The 27,490-nt window shown below is 42.3% G+C and overlaps 1 protein-coding gene across 4 annotated transcripts; it reads right to left on the reverse strand.

Annotated features, from left to right (window-relative positions):
* On the reverse strand, positions 1–27,395 carry LOC115170091 (mesoderm induction early response protein 1). 4 transcript variants are annotated; one of them, XM_029726365.1, is made up of 13 exons: positions 27,319–27,395; positions 26,403–26,427; positions 26,081–26,220; positions 20,579–20,776; positions 18,032–18,164; positions 13,563–13,627; positions 12,001–12,073; positions 11,707–11,858; positions 11,115–11,196; positions 10,753–10,844; positions 6,396–6,523; positions 3,805–3,935; positions 1–3,593 (listed from the first exon to the last, which is right to left on the reverse strand). In XM_029726365.1, the coding sequence occupies exons 1-13, from the start codon at positions 27,325–27,327 to the stop codon at positions 2,722–2,724; spliced, it is 2,100 nt and encodes a 699-aa protein (XP_029582225.1). In that variant the 5' UTR covers positions 27,328–27,395; the 3' UTR covers positions 1–2,721. The 4 variants fall into 4 exon arrangements, with proteins under 4 accessions (XP_029582225.1, XP_029582226.1, XP_029582224.1 ...); XM_029726366.1 differs by having other exon boundaries at positions 6,396–6,442; positions 10,753–10,847; positions 27,319–27,394; XM_029726364.1 differs by having other exon boundaries at positions 10,753–10,847; positions 27,319–27,394.
* Between the last annotated feature and the right edge of the window lie 95 nt (positions 27,396–27,490).

Genomic DNA, 27,490 nt, shown 5'->3' on the forward strand with positions numbered 1-27,490 from the left:
TCAGTGTGAATAAATTTATTAAATATAGTCACCATTATTCATTCACAGCCAGTCTTGGTATACGCTTCACTTTAATTAATGTTGTCATTTTCGGACGACTACTTACAGCACGTAATAAAAAATACAAATAAACTACTTGAATCAACATTATTCGAGGCTGTGCTTTTAAAGAACAAAAAAACTGCTTTTTTTGTTTGTTTTACAAACCATTTGTGAATGTAGACCAAAGCAGGAGTAGCTTACAAAGTAAAATGTTGAGACAAAAATGAAAAAAGCTACAGTAACACAAAACGATGCGTTATTAAGCCTCCACTGGAACTAATGGAGGTTCTTCACATTGAAGCTTACGGTCAAGTTCTTTAATTAGAATTCCTAATAACGAGAGCTCGCAGGTGACAAGAAACGTTACTGGTAACACATTGTCTCCAAATTCGAAAAGCGTTTTCAACCTAAAAAGACAAGTGTCACTACACTGCATCTCTCTTTTAGATGGAAACATTATCAAGTAATCAAACATCTTTTTGCTGCAAATACATGTCCAAACGGGTCAGGGAAATGCAGAGAAATAGGAATGACTACTTTCAGAACAGCTCCACTCGGAACGCCTAGGAAATAAATCCTTAACAAAAGCTTACAAGAAAGATGGTAAAATACACAGATTAAAGAGACTTATCAAAAAGTGTAAGAAGTGTACAAGATAAGAAAATCTTTACAAACTTTACACAAAGTCACAGAAGTACTGTCTAGCAAAAACAAGAGAAAGGAAACAATAGGAAACCGCTGACTAATAAAAAAATACAGCGTTCTAACCAATGAGTTATAATACAGGACATCACTGATGTCAGACGCTTTACACAAACCTCAGGGACAGACACTCCCATTAGTTCATTTCTTGCAATTAAAATGTTTCCATGGTCAGGGCTACGTTCAGTACGAGAAAAAAAACAGTGCAACATTCAATTAAACAGAAACGGTGCTGTTCTGAACGGCCAGCTCAAAAAACCAGAGGTTGTGGATCAGCATGGCCGCTGCTCGTTAAATATGCCCCCATTGCTTCAAGCCACACCCACCAAACGGAGCAAACGTACCTCAAAGCCCATTCAAAGAACATTGGAACGTTTTGGGGAAACGTGTCGTTCAGTACAAACCGTTACGCAACATAGCAAACTTCAATCGAACTGAACACACCACAGGTTTCAAATAAACAATGATGTCATGCAGCAGTGTTGCTTTATCCACTCTATCACCAAAGAAAGAAAACAAAGGATGAAAGTGCAACATAAGCCCCGTTTATACCTGGTTCTCAGATCACAATCAGTCCTTTGTCTGGATTTTAATTTTAACCCTTATTTTACCAGGTAAGTTGACTGAGAACACATTCTCATTCACAGCAACAACCTGGGGAATAGTTACAGGGGAGAGGAGGGGGGGGACGACGACAAATGAGCCTATTGGAAGCTGGGGATGATTAGGTGGCCATGATGGTATGTAGGTCAGATTAGGAATTTAGCCAGGACACCAGGGTTAACACCCCTACTCTTATGATAAGCGCCATGGGATTTTTAGTGACCCCAGACAGGACACCCGTTTAACGTCAAATCCGAAAGACTGCACCCTACACAGGGCAATGTCCCCAATCACTACCCTGGGGCGTTGATATATTTTAGACCAGAGGAAAGAGTGCCCTCCAACACCACTTCCAGCAGCACCTGGTCTCCCAACCAGGAACAACCCTGCTTAGCTTCAGAGGTAAGCCAGCAGTGGGATGCAGGGTGGTATGCTGTGTTCTTGTCCACATTCTGATTGTGCCCACATTTTTGGACAGCTGTAGATGATTAAAAGACAGATTGTGATCAGATCTTTCTGACCACCTCCGGAGATATCCAAACACAATGGGTGCCTGACTATCTTAAAAAGTGTAGACAGATCTGGACAGTGAAAACATTTAAATCATTATCCCATTTTAATACTATGTGTAGATAAGAATAAAGAATGTATGTTAGCGCCAGGTAAAAACTAGGCTTTAGTGTGCCGGCAACAGCGCCAATCGGCCTGCATATCGATCGTCCCTTCGAAGACATCGCCCCTTTCATTTCTTTGTTTCAAATGGCTTGGAAAGCAAAATACCCATCAATCATAGTACATTTATTGAAAAAATATACACATATTTTTCAAGTAAAAAAATACCACAGTCGATTTTTATTCTAATACAAATAGGGGGGGGGGGAATTCTTTCCGTATAAATTTTCGAGATCGGTCTCCAAAAACGTGAATGAGTAGAAGAAACGGTATGAATTATAATGAGGTGGTAGCAGGTAGGGGGGAGGGAGGGGTTCAGAAACTGTGGTACTTTGGATGTGTGGAGCGTTGGAGGTTTTGCTGGATGGGGGACAAGGTTTTGTTGGATGGGGGGGGGGGGGGGGGGGATGAGGCAGGGCTGTATGTTGTGCCCCGTTACAATCAGGCCGCTGCCTTCCCTCCGTTTGCTGGTGTGGCCCAGCCGTGTTTGGTTGGTTGGTATTGGTTGTATTCACTAGGCCCGAAACGAGAAGAAAAAAAACGGACCAACAGGGATGGACTACCTGAACTTGTCCAATAAGAAAATCTAGTTTCATTTTTCTGTTGCAAAACATATTGCTGTGCACTAATGAATACAACCATGTTATTTTTTTTAGGTTTGGTTCTGTGCACTTTGACCTCTCTGAGAAGAGGTCATCATTATCATTTGTCCTCTTGCTGGAGGGTCGTCAATGTTCTGGAGGGTTCCGGTGGCTCCGCCTGTGTCCGGCACCTCTTGGCCGGCCTGTCATCGTAGTGACCGTTGCCACAGTGGGGCTCCAGGGAGCCGTTCCTGTCGTGGCTTGGAGTGGCGGCCACTGCCTCGCAGCCGTTGGACTCATTGTCCGAGGTGGTGGGAGGAGGGAGAGCCTCCAGAGATGGGTGGGGGGCAGTGGGAGGAGGGAGAACATCCAGAGAGGGGTGGGGGTCAGTGGAAGGAGGGAGAACATCCAGAGAGGGGTGGGGGTCAGTGGAAGGAGGGAGAACATCCAGAGAGGGTTGGGGGTCAGTGGAAGGAGGGAGAACATCCAGAGAGGGGTGGGGGGCAGTGGGAGGAGGGAGAACATCCAGAGAGGGGTGGGGGTCAGTGGGAGGAGGGAGAACATCCAGAGAGGGGTGGGGGTCAGTGGGAGGAGGGAGAACATCCAGAGAGGGGTGGGGGTCAGTGGAAGGAGGGAGAACATCCAGAGAGGGGTGGGGGTCAGTGGAAGGAGGGAGAACATCCAGAGAGGGGTAGGGGTCAGTGGGAGGAGGGAGAACATCCAGAGAGGGGTGGGGGTCAGTGGGAGGAGGGAGAACATCCAGAGAGGGGTGGGGGTCAGTGGGAGGAGGGAGAACATCCAGAGAGGGGTGGGGGGAGGTGGGAGGAGGGAGAACATCAAGAGAGGGGTGGGGGTCAGTGGAAGGAGGGAGAACATCCAGAGAGGGGTGGGGGGAGGTGAGCCCGTTGAACTGGACGGATTCTGCTTTGACTTCGTTCGCCCCCGTGGATGATTGGGAAGCTTCTCCCGAGCCCAAGTTGTGACTCACTAAACCTGTTGGAGGAAAGATAAACCGAGTGAGCTGAGACATCATGAATCATGTAAGGTACTGTGAATATAGAGGCACACAAGGGTCTCCACTAGAATTCACATGAGAAATGTTCTCAGTCATTGTAACAGCATTTCATGTAGCTACTTGAATTGAAGTTCCCTGAGTGTATTTCTCCCTTCCACAATCGCTCAGGGATTGTGTGTGTTCCCTTACCATTGTGGCTGCTACTGCCGTCCTCCCTCTCAGAGTGGCTGGTGCTGCTGTTGGAGGTGGTGGGAGGGGGCGAGGCCGCCCGGCTGGACGTAGCGCTCTCCGTCTCGTCCAGCAGCCGGTCCATGTAGTCCCTGAGACACACAGGGATAAAATAAATAACATTATTTTAAACAATTCAGTCAGCACTAACTACAGCCTGCCAGTTCAGCCCTTACACTAATCACACCACATGTACAGTGGGGGAAAAAAGTATTTGATCCCCTGCTGATTTTGTACGTTTGCCCACTGACAAAGAAATGATCAGTCTATAATTTTAATGGTAGGTTTATTTGAACAGTGAGAGACAGAATAACAACAAAAAGATCCAGAAAAACGCATGTCAAAAATGTTATGAATTGATTTGCATTTTGATGAGGGAAATAAGTATTTGACCCCTCTGCAAAACATGACTTAGTACTTGGTGGCAAAACCCTTGTTGGCAATCACAGAGGTCAGACGTTTCTTGTAGTTGGCCACCAGGTTTGCACACATCTCAGGAGGGATTTTGTCCTCTTTGCAGATCTTCTCCAAGTCATTAAGGTTTTGAGGCTGACGTTTGGCAACTCGAACCTTGAGCTCCCTCAACAGATTTTCTATGGGATTAAGGTCTGGAGACTGGCTAGGCCACTCCAGGACCTTAATGTGCTTCTTCTTGAGCCACTCCTTTGTTGCCTTGGCCGTGTGTTTTGTGTCATTGTCATGCTGGAATACCCATCCACGACCCATTTTCAATGCCCTGGCTGAGGGAAGGAGGTTCTCACCCAAGATTTGACAGTACATGGCCCCGTCAAATGATGCGGTGAAGATGTCCTGTCCCCTTAGCAGAAAAACACCCCCAAAGCATAATGTTTCCACCTCCATGTTTGACGGTGGGGATGGTGTTCTTGGGGTCATAGGCAGCATTCCTCCTCCTCCAAACACGGCGAGTTGAGTTGATGCCAAAGATCTCCATTTTGGTCTCATCTGACCACAACACTTTCACCCAGTTGTCCTCTGAATCATTCAGATGTTCATTGGCAAACTTCAGATGGGCATGTATATGTATTCTTGAGCAGGGGGACCTTGCGGGCGCTGCAGGATTTCAGTCCTTCACGGCATAGTGTGTTACCAATTGTTTTCTTGGTGACTATGGTCCCAGCTGCCTTGAGATCATTGACAAGATCCTCCCATGTCGTTCTGGGCTGATTCCTCACCGTTCTCATGATCATTGCAACCCCACGAGGTGAGATCTTGCATGGAGCCCCAGGCCGAGGGATATTGACAGTTCTTTTATGTTTCTTCCATTTGCGAATAATCGCACCAACTGTTGTCACCTTCTCACCAAGCTGCTTGGCGATGGTCTTGTAGCCCATTCCAGCCTTGTGTAGGTCTACAATCTTGTCCCTGACATCCTTGGAGAGCTCTTTGGTCTTAGCCATGGTGGAGAGTTTGGAATCTGATTGATTGATTGCTTCTGTGGACAGGTATCTTTTATACAGGTAACAAACTGAGATGAGGAGCACTCCCTTTAAGAGTGTGCTCCTAATCTCAGCTCGTTACCTGTATAAAAGACACCTGGGAGCCAGAAGTCTTTCTGATTGAGAGGGGGTCAAATACTTATTTCCCTCATTAAAATGCAAATCAATTTATAACATTTTTGACATGCGTTTTTCTCGATATTTTTGTTGTTATTCTGTCACTCACTGTTCAAATAAACCTACCATTAAAATTATAGACTGATCCTTTCTTTATCAGTGGGCAAACGTACAAAATCAGCAGGGGATCAAATACTTTCCCCCCCCACTGTATACCCTTTTCACACTACTAAGCCATACTGGGCTGGCCTGGTTACGCTTCCAGGAACATGTGAAAAGAAACGTCCAAGACCACATAGTACAGATGAGCTTGGCAAGATCGTAATAAAAGGGTATTAGATTCACACCCCTGGAACATAGTGTCAACCGTAGCAATGGTTCCCAAAACAAAGGTGATCACACATACTGAGTGTGTATTGGTCACAGGGAATACCCGTTCATGACAAGTTACATTTCATTTCAAATAATATTTTCCGTTATATGTTTAAAAAAGGGGCAATCAGCAGTTGCTACATCGTTTTTTGGACTTATAAATTAATGATATGTACACATTGATTTTTTAAGAATATAACCGATGTTCAACAGTCGTGCCCCACCAGAACCGCAAATATAAGCTTGTTTTACTCCAATGTTTGTAAACAACGTAACCAAACACTGTATAGCCTCAAAACATGGTTCGAACTATACATCTGGTATCATGGCTGGTCAGTTTGCATGCATAGCTCGGTCTATGAATTTGAGAGGGGTTACATTTCTTCAGCCCCATCCCTCAGCTTTTACCGAAACGAGGCGGGGAGTACTCTTCATTTTGTCTACTGCTGATTGGCGTTTTAAAATACATTTCAAAATCAGGTAAACAAAAATCTAGAATATATATAATTTCTATATATAAAAAAAAACATTTGTATAACAAACACATTTGTCGACGTAATTCAATATTCAAAACAATTAGCTTGGTCTGGTGAAAAAGAGACTTACGTGACCCCTGGGTGAAGGCTGTATTTCCTTTTCCCCAGCCTGGTTTGCTGTGCAAAGAAATCATAACGCTCAGACTTCTTCCACATGTAATAAAAGGCCACACATTCTCCTACTGACCTAGTTCTCACCTGAAAAATGTAACATCAGCAGACAACGAGAGACATTATTACCATCGCCTTCCAGAGTTGAACTCAATTCAATTTGAACTCCCCAGTCAAGTCTACGAGGGATGAGTCGAAATGCAATTTGTGAATTGAAAATACAAGCCTTATTTATTTTTGCTTTTCAATTCATGAACTGAATTTCAAATCCTCACGAGAGTTGGAGGTTAAAATGGAACTGACCCCAACCCTGACCACTTCAAAACACATGCTAAATCAACATGAAGATAAATATTCTGAAAATAAACATACTTTTTAAATAAGATACCATAGTATTTAATACAATCTGATATATAATACAGTGTTTCCCCTAGGATTATTTTCAGCAGCGGTGGCAAAGTTAGTGGGGGAGGGACTTGGTAGTGGGCATGGCCAATGTCGTGGTCTTGCCGTTTTAAAGCCAATTTCCTGCAATTCTACACATTTTGCCATGGGCAGAGAGACATTTTCAAAATATAAAATATATACAGTGCATCCGGGAAGTATCCAGACCCCATGACTTCCACATTTTGTTACGCTACAGCCTTATTCGAAAATGGATTTAAAAAAAAGAATCCCCTCAATCTACACACAATACCCCATAATGCCAAAGCAAAAACAGGTTTAGAATTCTTTGCAAATTTAGAAAATCCTGAAATATCACATTTACATAAGTATTCAGACCCTTTACTCAGTACTTTGTTGAAGCACCTTTGGCAGCGATTACAGCCTTGAGTCTTCTTGGGTATGACGCTACAAGCTTGGCACTAGAGGTCGACCGATTAATCGGCATGGCCGATTAACTATGGCCAATTTCAAGTTTTCATAATCGGTCTTTTTGGACGCCGATTACATTGCAATACACGAGGAGACTGCGTGGCAGGCTGACCTCCTGTTACGCGAGTGCAGCATCAAAAGGAGCTTGTGGCTGCAAGGAGCCAAGGTAAGTTGCTAGCTAGCATTAAACTTATCTTATAAAAAAAATATCAATCTTCATATAATCACTAGTTAACTACACATGGTTGATGATATTACTAGGTTAACTAGCTTATCCTGCGTTGCATATAATCAATGCGGTGCTTGTTAATTTATCATCGAATCACAGCCTACTTCAACTTCGCCAAACGGATGATGATTTAACAAAGGCGCATTCGCAAAAAAAGCACAATCGTTGCACAAATGTACCTAACCATGAACGCCTTTCTTAAAATCAATACACAGAAGTATATTTTTAAACCTGCATATTTAGTTAAAAGAAATTCATGTTAGCAGGTAATATTAACTAGGGAAATTGTGTCACTTCTCTTGTGTTCAGTGCAAGCAGAGTCAGGGTATATGCAGCAGTTTGGGCTGCCTGGCTCGTTGCGAACTGTGTGAAGACCATTTCTTCCTAACAAAGATCGTGATTAATTTGCCAGAATTTTACATAATTATGATATAACATTGAAGGTTGTGCAATGTAACAGCAATATTTAGACTTAGGGTTGCCACCCGTTCGATAAAATACGGAACGGTTCCGTATTTCACTGAAAGAATAAACGTTTTGTTTTCGAAATGATAGTTTCTGGATTTAATGACCAAAGGCTCGTATTTCTATGTGTTTATTATAATTAAGTCTATGATTTGATAGAGCAGTCTGACTGAGCGGTGGTTGGCACCAGCAGGCTCGTAAGCATTCATTCAAACAGCACTTTACTGCGTTTGCCAGCAGCTCTTAGCAATGCTTGAAGCGCAGCGCTGTTTATGACTTCAAGCCTATCAACTCTCGAGATTAGGCTGGCAATACTATAGTGCCTATAAGAACATCCAATAGTCAAAGGTATATGAAATACAAATGGTATAGAGATAAATAGTCGACACGTCACAATTCCTATAATAACTACAACCTAAAACTTCTTAACTGGGAATATTGAAAACTCATGTTAAAAGGAACCACCAGCTTTCATATGTTCTCATGTTTTGAGCAAGGAACTTAAACTTTAGCTTTTTTTACATGGCACATATTGCACTTTTACTTACTTCTCCAACACAGTTTTTGCATTAATTTATTTGTTTGTTTATAATATGTTTATTATTTTCCAATAAAAAATTTATTAAAAAAAACAGCGATACAAACATTGACATTCACTACACTGTTGAATTGAATGGGATGGCCAATTTAGAGGACATTTACATTTTAGTCATTTAGCAGACACTCTTATCCAGAGTGACTTACAGTAGTAAATACATACATTTCATGCATTTTTTTTTTTTGTACTGGCCCCCCGTGGGACAAAACAAAACTTAACTTAAACTTAACAAAACACACATACACAAAATAAAACTAAATCCTATTAGGTGGTACATGTATAAGACAGCATATAGTCATTACAAGCGGTGTAGTTAAGCCAAAAATAAATATTGAGTGGAGTAGAGTACAGAGTAGCAGCAGATCATCAACCTAGTTATGAAGCGGGACTAGACCATTTATCCAGTATCGGCTGCCATATTTTGTAAAACATTGGACTTCTATTGGCGGTATTGTACAGTATCTTTTCCTTATGTATTACATTCCCTAAATCCCGTAACCACATTTCAAAAAGTAGGTACAGTCAACATGTTTTTGCATTATTTAAACCAAATTTAACATGTTTCATTATTTATTTGAGACTGCATTTATTTCTGTATTATACTAAGTTCAAATAAAAGTGTTCATTGTTCATTCAGTATTGTTGTAATTGTCATTATTACAAATATATATATTTTTTAAATTGGCCGATTAATCGGTATCGGCTTTTTTGGGTCCTCCAATAAAATCGGTATCGGCGTTGAAAAACCATAAAAATCAGTCGACCTCTACTTGGCACACATGTATTTGGGGAGTTTCTCCCATTCTTCTCTGCAGATTCTCTCAAGCTCTGTCAGGTTGGATGGGGAGCGTCGCTGCACAGCTATTTTCAGGTCTCTCCAGAGATGTTCGATCAGGTTCAAGTCCGGGCTCTGGCTGTGCCACTCAAGGACATTTAGAGACTTGTCCCGAAGCCACTCCTGTGTTGTCTTGGCTGTGTTCTTAGGGTTGTTGTCCTGTTGGAAGGTGAACATTTGCTCCAGTCGGAGGTCATGAGCACTCTGGAGCAGGTTTTCATCAAGGCTCTGTCTGTACTTTGCTCCATTCATTCCCTCGAGCCTGACTAGTCTCCCAGTCCCTGCCACTGAGAAACATCCCCACAGCATGATGTTGCCACCACCATGCTTCACTGTAGGGATGGTGCCAGGTGTCCTCCAGACGTGACGCTTGGCTTTCAAGCCAAAGAGTTCAATCTTGGTTTCATCAGACCAGAGAATCTTGTTTCTCATAGTCAGAATCCTTTAGGTGCCTTTTAGCAAACTCCGAGTGGGCTGTCATGTGTCTTTTACTGAGGAGTGTCTTCCGTCTGGCCACTCTACCATAAAGGCCTGAATGGTGGAGGGCTGCAGAGATGGTTGTCCTTCTGGAAGGTACTCCCATCTCCACAGAGGAACTCTAGAGCTCTGTCAAGGTGGCCATCGGGTTCTTGTTCACCTCCCTAACCAAGGCCCTTCTCCCCCGATAGCTCAGTTTGGCAGGCGGGCAGCTCTATGAAGAGTCTTGGTGGTTCCAAACTTCTTCCATTTACGAATGATGGAGGCCACTGTGTTCTTGGGGACCTTCAATGCTGCAGAAATGCTTTGGTACACTTCCCCAGATCTGTGCCGTGACACAATCCTGTCTCAGAGCTCAATTCCTTCAACCTCATGGCTTGGTTTTTGCTCTGTTCATGCACTGTCAACTGTGGGACCTTATATAAACAGGTGTGTGACTTTCCAAATCATGTCCAATCAAATGAATTTACCACAGGTGAACTCCAATCAAGTTGTATAAACATCAAGGATGATCAATGGAAACAGGATGCACCTGAGCTCAATTTCGAGTCTCATAGAAAAGGGTCTGAATACTTATGTAAATAAGGTATTTCTGTTCTTTATTCATCATTATGGGGTATTCTGTGTAGATTGATGAGGAAAAACATTGACTTAATTCATTTTAGAATAAGGCTGTAACGTAACAAAATTTAGAAAAAGTCAAGGGGTCTGAATACTTTCCGAAGGCACTGTATGTTTTACATATATTTTGGAGTGGCGGCAATGATTTCGCAGCGGAGGCCTGCCGCTGCTACATTAATATAGGGGAAGCACTGTATAAGATAGACATAGCTTACCTTGTTGGCTTGTATTGAATGAAAGTCTTTCCCATAACCTTTTAGTCCTTGTTCAAAATATCTACATTCGTCTTCTGTCCACACAGACAGCTCTTCTGTGACAGAGGGCAAAGGGTTATTAAGTACCACAACCACTGCTCCGTTCAAATAAAATATAATTCAACTATGACCATGTTACAGGTCTCAGACGCCATCAACAACACACAGACACAAACCAGGACCCATATAAGTCAAGGACAGCTTTTATCATCAAAATATTTCAAATACACCAAACATGACTGGTTAGATATTGAGAGAAAATATGCCAGATATAGGAGTGAAATCAAGAGCGAAAGTCAACACTAGTTCACTGCAGGTGTTACCTCTAGCTGCCTTCACATTAAACTTCAGTCTTCTTAAAGCTTCCTCTGTGTCAAATTCACACCTGACCAACTCATAAAGTGCCTGTGGAAAGACAACGTTGAGATTGTAAAGAAGACGGTTACAGACATAAGTGCATACTACAGTCTTTATGGCAATGGCTTGTGTTCAGTAGGTGGCATGCGTTTTGAAACAGTGAAATGTGGAGGTACTACTTGAGCATATGAAAACAAGTAATACCTAACTCTCAAAGTCATTCTGACTTCAGTCTGGAATGGCTCTTTGATAATGCGGCACAATGAAGGGGGCTGTGCGTTTACTGGTTGACTCTCCTGTCTTTCTCACTCGAACACCTACAGCCACACAAAGCCCCCGAGCGCCACCCTCTTCCATTATACAATGGTTGGATTTTCAAATCCAAAACAACGAGTTCTCAACCCCCAAGGAAAAAACAAACCTTTCAGAGAACCAATCAAACCCGTCGCACAATTTCTGAGCAAATATTGCATTAAACTGCCTCTCGGCTAACTGAACACAACCCTGAACGCCAGTCTGTTTGAACACTGATCTGCTCAACTGTGGTGGTCTTCATACCTGCTCATTGTCTTTGATATGGGATCCCTCAGGGATGGCATCCACTCCTTTCTCCTCTCCTGTTCGTTTTGACGCCTGAGACAAAAACTCCACAACCTTGCCCTCGGGAAGGAACTCGGGGTCCCATAAAAGCTGGTCATCGTTTTCATATACTGGAAGGAGAGAGAGGAAAAAGGAGCGAGAGGGGGGAAAGCAGAGAGAGAAAGTCATTTTATTTCCTATTTACCTCTGTGATTGTAAGATATTTCACTTCAACTTAATTAGTGCATCGCAATTGCAAATAGAACACCTTACCTTTCTCATAGTCTTTATATTTACAAAGGCCAGGCGGTGTTTCAGCCTGATACATGGACCCAACCATGATTTCCTGTCCAGATCAAAAACACACTTCACTTAGTTTCAAAAATCAAAAGTGTGCCTCAAATGAATAGCATGTCTTTAAGGTTGTGGCGACCCATCATTCAGGGCAGAGCCCCACCTGTTTAGCTAAAATGAAATAATCCCTTGAGTTAATAAAGCTGCATACAAACATGGTCTCTTGAATAAAGCAGCACCAAAATACAGGTGTTTCAGCCTAGCTCTTAACCTGGCGGTGGGTCTGGGGGTCAACCCCCAGAATTGTTTTGGCCATCTAAAGCAAATTTTTTGCATTTCCACACAATCCAATATGCCATCTCTATTTAGAACAACAAAAAGTAAGTAAAAATGCATCAAGCTTAGTAAGTGATTGATAAGACTGAACTAGATCAAATGTAATTCAATAATCAATATTGTGTTGCACCTTTAACGAATAGCCTAACAAATGAAAAAAAAAAAAAAGATTTGTTAGTTTTTATTAAGACATCCTCGATATCAAATTTCAGCCAAAACGCCCAGCCAGTCCAAGCCGCCTACACGCCCGACCCCCACCAGTCTAGTACATAACCCAACTCTTCCAACACCCCCCCCCCCCCGCTTTTTTTTTTATTCCCAAGGGAAAGGCTTGGAAACAAAAGTACTAAAAAAACAACAACAACAAAAAAGACTGCCCATCCAACCCGAGCCGCCTACACGCCCGACCCCCACCAGTCTAGTCAATAATTAAACTCTCCCCAATACAACTTCCTTCCCATCTTTTTTTATGTATTTTTTTTTTAACAAAAGTTAAATGAACACACATACACCTACACATTAACACACAGACACAGTAAACTCTACATATAATGAATCTCATAGACCTAATGGTACTGTAGAGCTCTTTTTACTTGCACACAATATAGCTGGGTTGCCCCATCCTGTCCATCCTGTCTCTAGGGGTCCATCACCCTGCAGCGCAACAACCCAACACACCCCACTCAGCTTTAGGATCTTAGAGAAACATTCATTATTGGTTTCAGGTGTGTTAGGCCAAGGCCAGAGTAACAACAGTACAGCAGACCCCCAGGGCCAGGACTGAACAGCCCAGCAGCTAGGGATTGCCGTCGGCATGTTTTCAATACAGACTCCTTTCGTCATACTGTATTCCATATAAGGCATCCAGACATTGTTTTTTTTATGGTAGGCCACTCTGGTAGACCTACACTATGAGTAAATAACCACAGTAGCCTACTTGGCCACTGTTAAAAGCAGTTACAGCCTCAGTGTTCACAGTTAACGCGCACTGGAAGATCCACAGGATTTTCACAATGTTTAAGTTTGTCTTCAGCAGATTTGAAATTTGCTCAGTGCCCGATTTTTTTTTAGGTGGGAACATTGGTGTAGTGGCTTTGCTGGCATGCATCTAAAAACAAAAAGTTGAGTTCGCCACATCGAGATTTACATGCTAAAATCGCCACTGGAACTACCATATCTAACGAATGATTAAACAATATATTTACCTTTTTCCAATCCTCAGAAGGGACATAATTTTCATCTTCTTCTGATTCTTCCTCTGCATCCTTATCTGAAACAACATTTGGCAGCTTGACTGTCACTTTTTCCACACGTCAGTTCTCATTTTGAACCACTTGATTTTTTCCAAATGTTGTTGTGTTATACAGCCTGAATTTTAAATGGATTAAATTGAAATTGTGACACTGGTCTACACACAATACCCCATTATGTCAAAGTGGAATTATGTTTAGATTTTTTTTACAAATTAATAACAAATGAAAAGCTGAAATGTCTGGAGTCAATAAGTATTCAAGCCCTTTGTTACAGCAATCTTAAATAAGTTCAGGAGTGAAGAAAAATCTGCTTAACAATTCACATAAGTTGCATGGACTCACTGTGTGCAATAATAGTGTTGAACATTACTTTTGAATGACTACCTCATCTCCGTACCCCACACATCAAATCATCTCTAAGGTCCCTCAGTCAAGCAGTGAATTTCAAACACAGATTCAACTACAAAGACCAGGGAGATGAGTAAAAAAAATAAAAATAAAGCAGACATTGAATATCCCTTTGAGCATGGTGAAGTTATTGATTACACTTTGGATGGAGTTTCAATACACTCAGTCACTACAAAGATAGACGTCCATCCTAACTCAGTTGCCGGAGAGGAAGGAAATCGCTCAGGGATTTCACCATGAGGCCAATAGTGACTTTAAAACATGTTACATAGTTTAATGGCTGTGATAGGAGAAAACTTGAGGATGGATCAGCAACATTATAGTAACTCCACAATAATAACCTAACTGATAGTGAAAATGAATATTGTACAGAATAAAAATATTCCAAAACATGCATCCTGTTTGCAATAAGGTACTACAGTAAAACTGCAACAAATGTGGCACAAAAATGTACTTAATGTCCTGAATACAATGGTTCATGTTTGGGGCAAATCAAACAACATCACGGAGTACCATTCTCCATATTATCAAGCATAGTGGTGGCTGCATCATGTTATAGGTATGCTTGTCATCGGCAAGGACTAGGGAGATTTCTATGATAAAAAAACGGAACAGAGCTAAGCACAGGCAAAATCCTAGAGGAGAACCTGTTTCAGTCTGCTTTCCAAAAGACTCTGGTAGAAAATTTCACGTTTCAGCAGGTCAATAACCTAAAACCAAAGGCCAAATATACACCGGAGTTGCTTACCAAGATGACATTGAATGTTCCCCGAGTGGCCTAATTGTTACAGTTTTGACTTAAAATATCTTGAAAATGGATTTCTAGCAATGATCAACAACCAACTTGACAGAGCTTGAAGAATTTGAAAAAGAATAATGTGCAAATACTGTACAATCCATGTGTGCAAAGCTCTTAGAGATCCAAAAGGACTCTTAGCTGCAATTGCTGACAAAGGTGATTCTAACATGTACAGAGTAAGGGGTGTGAATACTTATAGTACCAGTCAAAAGTTTGTACACACCTACTCATTCAAGGGTTTTTCTTTATTTGTATTATTTTCTACATTGTATTATAATAGTGAAGACATCAAAACTATGAAATAACACATATGGAATAATGTAGTAACCAAAAAAAAGTGTTAAACAAATCCAAATATATTTTAGATTCTTCAAAGTAGCCACCCTATGGAGGCCATGTTACTCCCTGTTCACCCATGACTGCGTGGCCATGCACGCATCCAACTCAATCATCAAGTTTGCAGACGACACTACAGTGGTAGGCTTGATTACCAACAACGACGAGATGGCCTACAGGGAGGAGGTGAGGGCCCTCGGAGTGTGGTGTCAGGAAAATAACCTCGCACTCAATGTCAACAAAACAAAAGAGATGATCGTGGACTTCAGGAAACAGCAGAGGGAGCAGCCCCCTATCTACATTGACGGGACAGTAGTGGAGAGGGTGGAGACTTTTAAGTTCCTCGGCGTACACATCACGGACAAACTGAAATGGTCCACCCACACAGACAGCGTGTTGAAGAAGGCGCAGCAGCGCCTCTTCAACCTCAGGAAGCTGAAGAAATTCGGCTTGTCACCAAAAACACTCTAACTTTTACAGATACACAATCGAGAGCATCCTGTCGGGCTGTATCACCGCCTGGTACGGCAGCTGCTCCGCCCATAACCGGAAGGCTCTCCAGAGGGTAGTGAGGTCTGCACAACGCATCACCGGGGGCAACCTACCTGCCCTCCAGGACACCTACACCACCCGATGTCACAGGAAGGCCTAAAAGATCATCAAGGAATAGCAACCACCCGAGCCACTGCCTGTTCACCCCGCTAACATCCAGAAGGCGAGGTCAGTACAGGTGCATCAAAGCTGGAACCGAGAGACTGAAAAACAGCTTCTATCTCAAGGCCATCAGACTGTTAAACAGCCATCACTAACATTGAGTGGCTGCTGCCAACATACTGACTCAACTCAAGCCACTTTAATAATGGGAAAATTGATGTAATCAATTTATCACTTGCCACTTTATATTATTTATATTAGATCATGTTTACATAACCTACATTATTCATCTCATATGTATATACTGTACGCTATACCATCTACTGCATCTTGCCATCTTGATGTATTAGATGTATCACTAGTCACTTTAAACAATGCCACTTTATATGTTTTCATAACCTACATTACTCATCTCATATGTATATACTGTACTCTATACCATCTACTGCATCTTGCCAACCTGATGTAATGTATCACTAGCCACCTTAAACAATGCTGCTTATATATATATATATATATTATATGTTTTCATACCCTACAATACTCATCTCATATGTATATACTGTACTCCATACCATCTACTACATCTTGCCTGTGCCGTTCGGCCATCACTCATTTATATATTTTTATGTACATATTCGTATTCATTCCTTTACACTTGTTTGTACAAGGTAGTTGTTGTGGAATTGGTAGATTACTTGTTAGATATTACTGCATGGTCGGAACTAGAAGCACAAGCATTTCGCTACACTTGCATTAACACCTGCTAACCATGTGTATGTGACAAATAAATTTGATTTGATGACAGCCTTGCACACTTTGGCATTCTCTCAACCAGCTGCATTCACCTGGAATGCATTTTCAACAGTCTTGAAGGAGTTACAACATATGCTAAGCACATGTTGGCTGCTTTTCCTTCACTCTGCGGTTCAACTCATCCCAAACTGTCTCAATTGGTTTGAGGTCGGGTGATTATGGAGGCCATGTTATCTGTGGCAGCACTCCATCACTCTCCTTCTTGGTCAAATAGCCCTTATACAGTCTGGAGGTGTGTTTTGGGTCATTGTCCTGTTGAAAAACAAATGATAGTCCCACTAAGCCCAGTGTCATCAGCAAAGTACCCCCACACCTCCTCCTCCATGCTTCACGTGTGGAAACCACACATGCGGAGATCATCCGTTCACCTACTCTGCATCTCACAAAGACACAGCGGTTGAAACCAAAAATTTGGACTCATCAGACCAAAGGACAGATTTCCACCGGTCATGTGTCTTCGTCCCATCAAGTCTCTTATTATTATTAGTATCCTTTAGTAGTGGTGTCTTTGCAGCAATTCAACCAAGAAGGCCTGATTCACACGGTCTCCTCTGAACAATTGATGTTGAGATGTGTTTTACTTGAACTCTGAGGTGCAATCTGAGGTGCAGTTAATTGCCGATTTCTGAGGCTGGTAACTAAAGAACTTATCTTCTGCAGCAGAGGTAACTCTGGGTCTTCCTATCCTGTGGGGGTCCTCATGAGAGCCAGTTTCATCATAGCGCTTGATGGTTTTTGCAATTGCACTTGAAGATACTTTCAAAGTTCTTGACATTTTCCGGATTGACTGACCTTCATGTCTTAAAGTAATGATGGACTGTCATTTCTCTTTGTTTATTTTAGCTGTTCTTGCCATAATATGGACTTGGTCTTTTACCAAACAGGGCTATCTTCTGTATACCAACCCTACCTTGTCACAACACAACTGAAATGTCGCAAACACATTAAGGAAAGAAATCCCACAAATGAACTTTAAGAAGGCACACCTGTTAATTGAAATGCATTCCAGGTGACTACCTCATGAAGCTGGTTGAAAGAATGCCAAGAGTGTGCAACGCTGTCATCAAGGCAAAGGGTGGCTACTTTGAAGAACCTAAAAAAAATATATATATATTTTGATTTGTTTAACAATTTTTTGGTTACTACATGATTCCATATGTGTTATTTCATAGTTTTGATGTCTTCATTATTATTGTACAATGTAGAAAATAGTTTACAAAAATAAAGACCCTTGAATGAGTAGGTGTGTCCAAACTTTTGACTGGTACTTTATGTATTTCATTTTCAATACATTTACTAACATGTTTTCACTTTGTCATTATGGGGTATTGTGTGTAGATGGGTGAAAATCTATTCAGTCCATTTTGAATAAAAAGCGTGTCTCGGTGATGGAAGCAAAGGTGCATACTTTCAAAGTACTTGAGCGTCTGTGATCCGCGTATCAGCTCTGCCGTGCCGTGGGATTTGACTGAGCGCGTGCGACCCTCGCTGGACAACTGGTTCTCGTTCCCCATTCCTGACGAGATCTTCACCCTCTCGGTCTGAACACACACCCCAAAGCATTATACATAATTTTTCCCCCAATGGTACATTGAAAGAAGCCCCTTTGCAGGGTGTTCACCCACTCTGCCCAGAGTGGGAGAAAACACACTTTCCCTTCCTTATGTTATAAACTATAAAAAGGCACTGAAGAAGGCAGTGATGCTGAAACGTTGGTGATTTACAAATGATTGGGAGTTTATATATGGAGAGTGCGACTATTTTTATAGTTTATTCGCCATTAGTCAGCACCTCCAAAGTCATTATTCTGGGTGGGCGCCAGCTTGTTTTTTGATCCTATTATAAAATACATTTTACCAAGACAAATATGATTCTTCATGACCTGAATTTCTAACATATCATTAATAGTATATGCAAAAAGTCTGATTTCATAACCTAATAAACTCAGCAAAAAAAGAAACATCCCTTTTTCAGGACCCTGTCTTTCAAAGATAATTCGTAAAACTCCAAATATCTTCACAGATCTTCATTGTAAAGGGTTTAAACACTGTTTCCCATGCTTGTTCAATGAACCATAATTAATGAACATGCACCTGTGGAACGGTCATTAAGAAACTAACAGCTTACAGACAGTAGACAATTAAGGTCACAGTTTTGAAAACTTAGGACACTAAAGCGGCCTTTCTACTGATTCTGAAAAACACAAAAAGGAAGATGCCCAGGGTCCCTGCTCATCTGCGTGAACGTGCCTTAGGCATGAGGACTGCAGATGTGGCCAGGGCAATAAATTACAATGTCCGTACAGTGAGACGCCTAAGACAGAGCTACAGGGAGACAGGACGGACAGCTAATCGTCCTCGCGGTGGCAGACCGTGTGTAACAACACCTGCACAGGATCGGTACATCTGAATATCACACCTGCGGGACAGGTACAGGATGGCAACAACAACTGCCCGAGTTGCACCAGGAACGGACAATCCCTCCATCAGTGCTCAGACTGTCCGAAATAGGCTGAGAGAGGCTGGACTGAGGGCTTGTAGGCCTGTTCTAAGGCAGGTCCTCACCAGACATCACCGGCAACAATGTCGCCTATGGGCACAAACCCACCGTCGCTGGACCAGACTGGACTGGCAAAAAGTGCTCTTCACTGACGAGTCACGGTTTTGTCTCACCGGGGGTGATGGTCAGATTCGCGTTTATCGTTGAAGGAATGAGCGTTACACCAAGGCCTGTACTCTGGAGCAGGATCGATTTGGAGGTGGAGGGTCCGTCATGGTCTGGGGCGGTGTGTGTCAGCATCATCGGACTGAGCTTGTTGTCATTGCAGGCAATCTCAACGCTGTGCGTTACAGGGAAGACATCCTCCTCCCTCATGTGGTACCCTTCCTGCAGGCTCATCCTGACATGACCCTCCAGCATGACAATGCCACCAGCCATACTGCTCGTTATGTGCGTGATTTCCTGCAAGACAGGAATGTCAGTGTTCTGCCATGGCCAGCGAAGAGCCGGGGACCTGCTGGATCGGAGGGTGAGGGCTAGGGCCATTACCCCTAGAAATGTCCGGGAACTTGCAGGTGCCTTGGTAGAAGAGTGGGGTAACATCTCACAGCAAGAACTGGCAAATCTGGTGCAGTCCATGAGGAGGAGATGCACTGCAGTACTTAATGCAGCTGGTGGCCACACCAGATACTGACTGTTACTTTTGATTTTGACCCCCCCTTTGTTCAGGGACACATTATTCAATTTCTGTTAGTCACATGTCTGTGGAACTTGTTCAATTTATGTCTAAGATGTTGAATCTTGTTATGTTCATACAAATATTTAAACATGTTAAGTTTGCTGAAAATAAACACAGTTGACAGTGAGGGCGTTTCTTTTTTTGCTGAGTTTACATCCGATCATTTTTTATATCCTCTGGATTTGAGAAGAAAGAGGAGTTCAACGGTGAGCCTGTCAGTTGGCCTTAATTGTAGCACAGCATCCAGCCTAGCTGACACAATGCTATTTTCCTGATTTTTGACTATTTAGTTTTTCTGGCCTCCATTGATTTAGTCACCCCAATTTTGGCCATCCTACAAGGCTAAAAACTCCAATCACTTTTGAACGGATTATGACATGAGTTTCGGACCATTGTTTTTTTTAGACTATTATATTACCCATTGGTCAAAAGATGCATTTTTGATTGGACATCCTACCCTTTGAAACAACAAAATCAACATTCATTACTCATGAATGAAATAGTGGCATCAGCATCAACGCTGACTAGATGTATCTATCATCAGCAAATTTGAAACAACTATACATTTCTGACTGAATGTGTCAACCATGTTGGCTGTAGAATATGTAGTGTAGCTTTATAACAATCGAATTAGAACAGTAAGGTGCAAACAAGCATTCCTTCTTTATGACTGTGTTGGTTAATATCCTGTTATTTCAGGAGATTCATGGCACCCACCTTATTCCTCTTGAGCTCGCCAGTGTTTCTACTGCTTTCATCATTGTCCAGATCCTCCTCTTCCTCCTCTTCCTCATCCTCCAACTCCTCTTCATCCTCAAAGTCTTCCTCATCCTCTTCTTCATCCTCTCCATCTGCAGGTGAACCGCCGCCACATCCGTACATACTCAACAACTCATGAATGGGCATCTCTCCCTCCTATGGCACAAATGGAACAACAACAAAAAAATCCCTTTTGTTACACACTGAATTTAGTGGATTTCACTTAAAAATAGACTAATATAAATCACCGGTAAAAAACTTTGCAATAATAGGAATCAAATAGTCTATATATACAGTACCAGTCAAAAGTTTGGACACACCTACTCATTCAAGGGTTTTTCTTTATTTTTACTATTTTCTACATTGTAGAATAATAGTGAAAACATCAAAACTATGAAATAACACATATGGAATCATGTAGTAACCAAAAAATGTTAAATAAAAATATATTTTATATTCTTCAAAGTAGCAACCCTTTGCCTCGACAGCTTTGCAGCTTCATGAGGAACGCATTTCAATTAACAGGTGTGCCTTATTAAAAGTTTATTTCCTTCTTAATGCCCTTGAGCCAATCAGTTGTATTGTGACAAGGTAGGGGTGGTATACAGAAGATAGCCCTATTTGGTAAAAGACCAAGTCCATATTATGGCAAGAACAGCTCAAATAAGCAAAAAGATTTAAGACATGAAGGTCAGTCAATACGGAAAATGTCAAGAACTTTGAAAGTATCTTCAAGTGCAGTCGCAAAAACCATCAAGCGCTATGATGAAACTGGCTCTCACGAGGACCACCAAAGGAAAGGAAGACCCAGAGTTACCTCTACTGCAGAGGATAAGTTAATTGGAGTTACCAGCCTCAGAAATTAGCAAATAACTCCACCTCAGATTGCAGCCCAAATAAATTCTTCACGGAGTTCAAGTAACAGACACATCAACATCCATTGTTCAGAGGAGACTGCGTGAATCAGGCCTTCATGGTCGAATTGCATTTACGTCATTTAGCAGACGCCCTTATCCAGAGCGACTTACAAATTGGTGCATTCACCTTATGATATCCATTGCAAAGAAACCACTATTTAAAGGACACCAAGAAGAATAAGAGACTTGCTTGGGCCAAGAAACACGAGCAATGGACATTAAACCTGTGGAAATCTGTCCTTTGGCCTGATGAGTCCAAATTTTAGATTTTTGGTTACAACAGCCGCTGTCTTTGTGAGACGCAGAGTAGCAGGGATGCAAACTGCGGAGGGCCCAAAAAGGTGACTTTTTCCCCCCCACTGAAACATGCAAAAAAATCCCTGCTAAGGGAAAATGCAGGTTTGAACTAATTAAACAACAACAAATATGATCTACATGATCAGTCTGTGTGTAAAATAAAAAGTGGTTAATGTGAACCAAACCCACAGCTAAAAAATGTAAAGAAAGCAATCCAATGTTATTATTTGCCTAAACTTTACTGCAAATGACACTTAATTAAATCCTGAGAAAAAACAATACACTAATATTGCAGTTAGCCATGACAGCCTTTAATATAGAATGCTTGTGACCACACACATCTAAATATTGCACTTGGGGAAAAAAACATATTAAAGTAGAAATAGAATGAAACAAACAGGCATTCTATTTTTGCTCTATTATAGTGGCCACTATAGTAGACGTTGATCAAGTGCAAAAACGTTCAATGAGTAAAACATGTAATAATCCCTACTCACATGTGTTACTGTCAAGTTCAATGCAACAAAAGCAATATCTTTGGGCTACACTGCACATTATTACACTTTCTACATGTGGACATCTGTTCTACAATGTGCCAGCAGAGCATGATACCCTTTGTTGGCACAATTGATCTCTTTCAGGCAGAGAGTACATGGTGGCATCCAGCTTAAACCAGGCCCAGCTCCAGCTACACTTCTTCCCTGAATCCACTTGTTTTTCACCTAATTCTCTCATTACGAATATTAACCACATACTGTAGAGGGAAAACATTACTTCACAGATAGTAGTTAGTTCGTTAGCTAGTTAACATTTCACAGATTCCCAGGGTCCAGTAAGCTACTAACGCGTTATAACTTGAGGAACGGCAAGGAGTCGTATACCAGTGAATACTATAGCGAATTGGTTAGGTTACTAACATTAGCGCATATGATGTTGTAATGTTAGCTAGCTCACGTTAGCTGTCTGACTTTATTAGCCAGCTAATTTTCACACCCTAAACTAAATTATTTGATCAGTTAAGTTGGCCAACGTGAGTGAGACCTTTAAACAGGTCAATATACACAAGGCTGCGGGGCCTGACGGATAACCAGGACGTGTGCTCCGGGCATGCGCTGACCAACTGGCAGGTGTCTTCACTGACATTTTCAACATGTCCCTGATTGAGTCTGTAATACCAACATGTTTCAAGCAGACCACCATAGTCCATGTGCCCAAGAACACAAAGGCAACCTGCCTAAATTACTACAGACCCGTAGCACTCACGTCCATAGGCAGGAAGTGCTTTGAAAGGTTGGTAATGGTTCACATCAACACCATTATCCCAGAAACCCTAGGCCCACTCCAATTTGCATAGCGCCCAAACAGATCCACAGATGATGCAATCTATATTGCACTCCACACTGCCCTTTCCCACCTGGACAAAAGGAACACTTATGTGAGAATGCTATTCATTGACTACAGCTCAGCGTTCAACACCATAGTACCCTCAAAGCTCTTCACTAAGCTAAGGATCCTGGGACTAAACACCTCCCTCTGCAACTGGATCCTGGACTTCCTGACGGGCCGCCCCCAGGTGGTGAGGTTAGGTAGCAACACATCTGTAACGCTGATCCTCAACACTGGAGCTACCCAGGGGTGCGTGCTCAGTCCCCCTCCTGTACTCCCTGTTCACCCACGGCTGCATGGCCAGGCACGACTCCAACACCATCATTAAGTTTGCAGACGACACAACAGTGGTAGTCCTGATCACTGACAACGACGAGACAGCCTATAGGGAGGAGGTCAGAGACCTGGCCGGGTGGTGCCAGAATAACAACCTTTCCCTCAACGTAACCAAGACTAAGGAGATGATTGTGGACTACAGGAAAAGGAGGACTGAGCACGCCCCCATTCTCATCGACGGGGATGTAGTGGAGCAAGTTGAGAGCTTCAAGTTCCTTGGTGTCCACATCAACAACAAACTAGAATGGTCCAAACACACCAAGACAATCGTGAAGAGGGCACGACAAAGCCTGTTCCCCCTCAGGAAACTAAAAAGATTTGGCATGGGTCCTCAGATCCTCAAAAGGTTCTACAGCTGCAACATCGAGAGCAACCTGACTGGTTGCATCACTGCCTGGTACGGCAATTGCTCAGCCTCTGACTGCAAGGCACTACAGAGGGTAGTGTGTACGGCCCAGTACATCACTGAGGCTAAGCTGCCTGCCATCCAGGACCTCTACACCAGGCGGTGTCAGAGGAAGGCCCTAAAAATTGTCAAAGACCCCAGCCACCCCAGTCATAGACTGTTCTCTCTACTACCGCATGGCAAGCGGTACCGGAGTGCCAAGTCTAGGACAAAAAGGCTTCTCAACAGTTTTTACCCCCAAGCCATAAGACTCCTGAACAGGTAATCAAATGGCTACCTGGACTATTTGCATTGTGTGCCCCCTCCCCCCACTGCTGCTACTCTCTGTTTATCATATATGCATAGTCACTTTAACTATACCTTCATGTACATACTACCTCAATTGGCCCGATCAACCAGTGCTCCCGCAGATTGGCTAACCGGGCTATCTGCACTGTGTCCCACCCACCACCCGCCAACCCCTCTTACGCTACTGCTACTCTCTGTTCATCATATATGCATAGTCACTTTAACCATATCTACATGTACATACTACCTCAATCAGCCTGACTAACCGGTGTCTGCATGTAGCCTCGCTACTGTATATAGCCTGTTTTTTTACTGTTGTTTTATTTCTTTACCTACCTATTGTTCACCTAATACCTTTTTTGCACTATTGGTTAGAGCCTGTAAGTAAGCATTTCACTGTAAGGTCTACACCTGTTGTATTCGGCGCACGTGACAAATAAACTTTGATTTGATAATGTTGCTCAACATTTTTCTGGCTAGGTAATGAAGAATTCGATCCAGCTAGCAAGATACTTAACAATGCTAACAATACTTGTTCCACCACACTTTCTCCATCACAAACTTTCCAAATGCCAGTTGTTTTTCGGTTACAGCTCATGAGGTACGCTTCATCACCCTCTAGCCCCCGTCTCCGTGGTCACGCTTCTCACTTACGCTACCTCTTCATTATCGTTCAGGGGACGTGCTGCTGTAGCTGGGAAACTGCCACTCTCCCGCTGTCGTTCCAGAACGCACGCTGATGCTGTAACTAGCAAGTTGGTTGTCTCTTCTCTCTTCAGTCGCGTGCTGCATTCTGTTGTTATGTGAACAACTGGCTGAGCCTTGGATACAAGCGCGCATCACTCGTTCGCTTACAGCCAGTATTGCTCCAAACGCCATCACTCGTTCGCTTACAGCCAGTAGTGATCCAACCCCCCCCCCAAAACTTCTCATCGGATCTACATGAATCACGTAGGTCACGAATTTCACTGAATAGTGACTAGTTTGCATGCCTGAGAGTAGGTGAATGGATGATCTCCACATGTGATTCCCACCGTGAAGCATAGAGGTGGTGTGATGGTGCTTTGCTGGTGACATTGTCTGTGATTCATTTAGAATTCGATACACCATCCCGTCTGGTTTGCGCTTAATGGGACTGTCATTTGTTTTTCTACAGGACAATGACCCAAAACACACCTCCAGGCTGTGTAAGGGCTATTTGACCAAGGACAGTGATGAAGTGCTGCATCAGATGACTTGGCCTCCACAATTACCCGATCTCAACCCAATTGAGATGGTTTGGGATGAGTTGGACCGCAGAGTGAAGAAAAAGCAGCCTCCAAGTGCTTAGCATATAGTATGTGAGAACTCCTTCAAGACTGTTGGAAAAGCATTCCAAGTGACTACCTCATGAAGCTGGTTGAGAGAATGCAAAGAGTGTGCAAAACTGTCAAAGACAAAGAGTGTCTACTTTGAAGAATCTAAAATATTTTGATTTGTTTAACACTTTATTTGGTTACTACATGATTCCATGTGTTGTTTCATAGTTGTGATGTCTTCACTATTATTTTACAATGTAAAACATAGTACAAATAAAGACAAACCCTTGAATGAGTAGGTGTGTCGAAACTTTTGACTGGTACTGTATATAACTAACAGGTTACTGTTCACAGGGCCATATTCATTAGAACATGAATACTGTAGCAAAAAGGTTTGCAACGTAAAACAGAAAGTGTTTCATCTTGGACAAATTCAGGTAGTCTCTCCCTGTTTCAGTTCATCTTCTTCCAGTGCATGAATACAACCCAGGATAACTTTCAAACCACTAAATGAAATGATTTTGAGACGCACCCGGGCAAGGTCGTCGATCTCATTGCTAAAGTTGGTCTCTTCCTCGAGCCTCTCCTCCTCTTCCAGTGTGCGTTCGTCGTCAAAGTCGTGGACGAGGATATCTGCTGAAAAACCAAACTCATGGTCCTCTGCTGAACCTCCTGAGGAAAAACACACCAGGAAATTTTAAGAGGAGATAGTCGATGATATAGTGCTTCATGGTTTATAACGAAAATATTATTATGACAGTGGGATTTGTTCAGACCAATTTTACTTCATATGTGTTAATGTTCTAATGAGGGATAAAAAAAAAATTCATTAGAAAACACACAATAATATTTACCTGGGCTCGTACTCCCAACGGAGGGCTAAAACAAAACACTCAAGATTAGTCAGAACCACATACACAAGTACAACACACGTAGCTGTAACTTTGCTATAACTTTTCGGTTCAGAGATACTTTCAGTAAATTGTGCGTTTTTTCTGGACGAGGCCAATCGTCGTCTACAGACAAAAGACCTGAACAAAAACATAAATAGGAAGTACGATACAGTAAACTGATCATCCGTCTGCTAACGTTAGTAGGGTAGTGGATGGAAGGCAAAGTAAAAGCGCGCCTGAAACTTACGACTGGCTCCTTGTTGGCTAACGCCGACGTAAAAATGTATATCAGTGACAGTAGCTTTTTTTGTTGTTGGTTCTAACAAGAAGACCTCTGATGATCAGACCAGCATAGAAACAAGTCAAATCATAAATTTCAAGTGAGCGATAATCAAATGGATTGTTCTCTCACAATGTGGACACTTTGAATGATAGACAGCTATTTGCTAGCCCCCTGCCTCAGTTAACTAATCACATAATTACTTAGCTACATAGTGTCGCTTTCAGTACGCAGAATAGCACCAGGTCAACAACAACAAAAAAAATGCAATAGTATTCTAAAATATGAACTTTAATCTTTTTCGAGCGGGTAACGTTAACGCTCGTAGTCAGCCAAGCTTTCCCAACAATAGCTACGTAGCTAGCTTAGCATAGCCATCGCGCTAACTAGCCAGGCATCATTGCTAAAACTGAAGTTTGCAAAATAGAATTTATGGAAATGAGACAAGTTTAATATTTTTAAATGTATATCGCTTCTACGTATTTTAGTACATATTTATCGCTTCTCGTTTGGGGCCTGTGCACCCGACAGAATCAACTCTATAAACCTAAAAAACATTCTTATTTTCCCTAATATTTATTGGACTTTGCGTCCTACCTCCGCCATGTTTGAAATCCTGTAGGGTCACACTGGGGGTCAGCGATTTCCCGGATAGACTTGTGCCGCACAAGTCCATTCTCCATTGAAGTTGGAATTTAAAATGGTTAAGGTTAGTGTAAGGGTAGGAGTTAGGGTTACTATCTTCATTTACAATATTCTTCCCGAGAGA

The sequence above is a fragment of the Salmo trutta genome, chromosome 31, assembly GCF_901001165.1.
Source record: "Salmo trutta chromosome 31, fSalTru1.1, whole genome shotgun sequence".
Taxonomy (NCBI): domain Eukaryota; kingdom Metazoa; phylum Chordata; class Actinopteri; order Salmoniformes; family Salmonidae; genus Salmo; species Salmo trutta.

Coding starts and splice junctions, on each gene's coding strand:
- LOC115170091 (XM_029726364.1), bottom strand. Junction 26,221..26,402: donor CGTTGGGAGTACGAGCCCAG/GTAAATATTATT, acceptor GTTTTTCCTCAG/GAGGTTCAGCAGAGGACCAT. Junction 18,165..20,578: donor GCGAGCTCAAGAGGAATAAG/GTGGGTGCCATG, acceptor GTGTGTGTTCAG/ACCGAGAGGGTGAAGATCTC.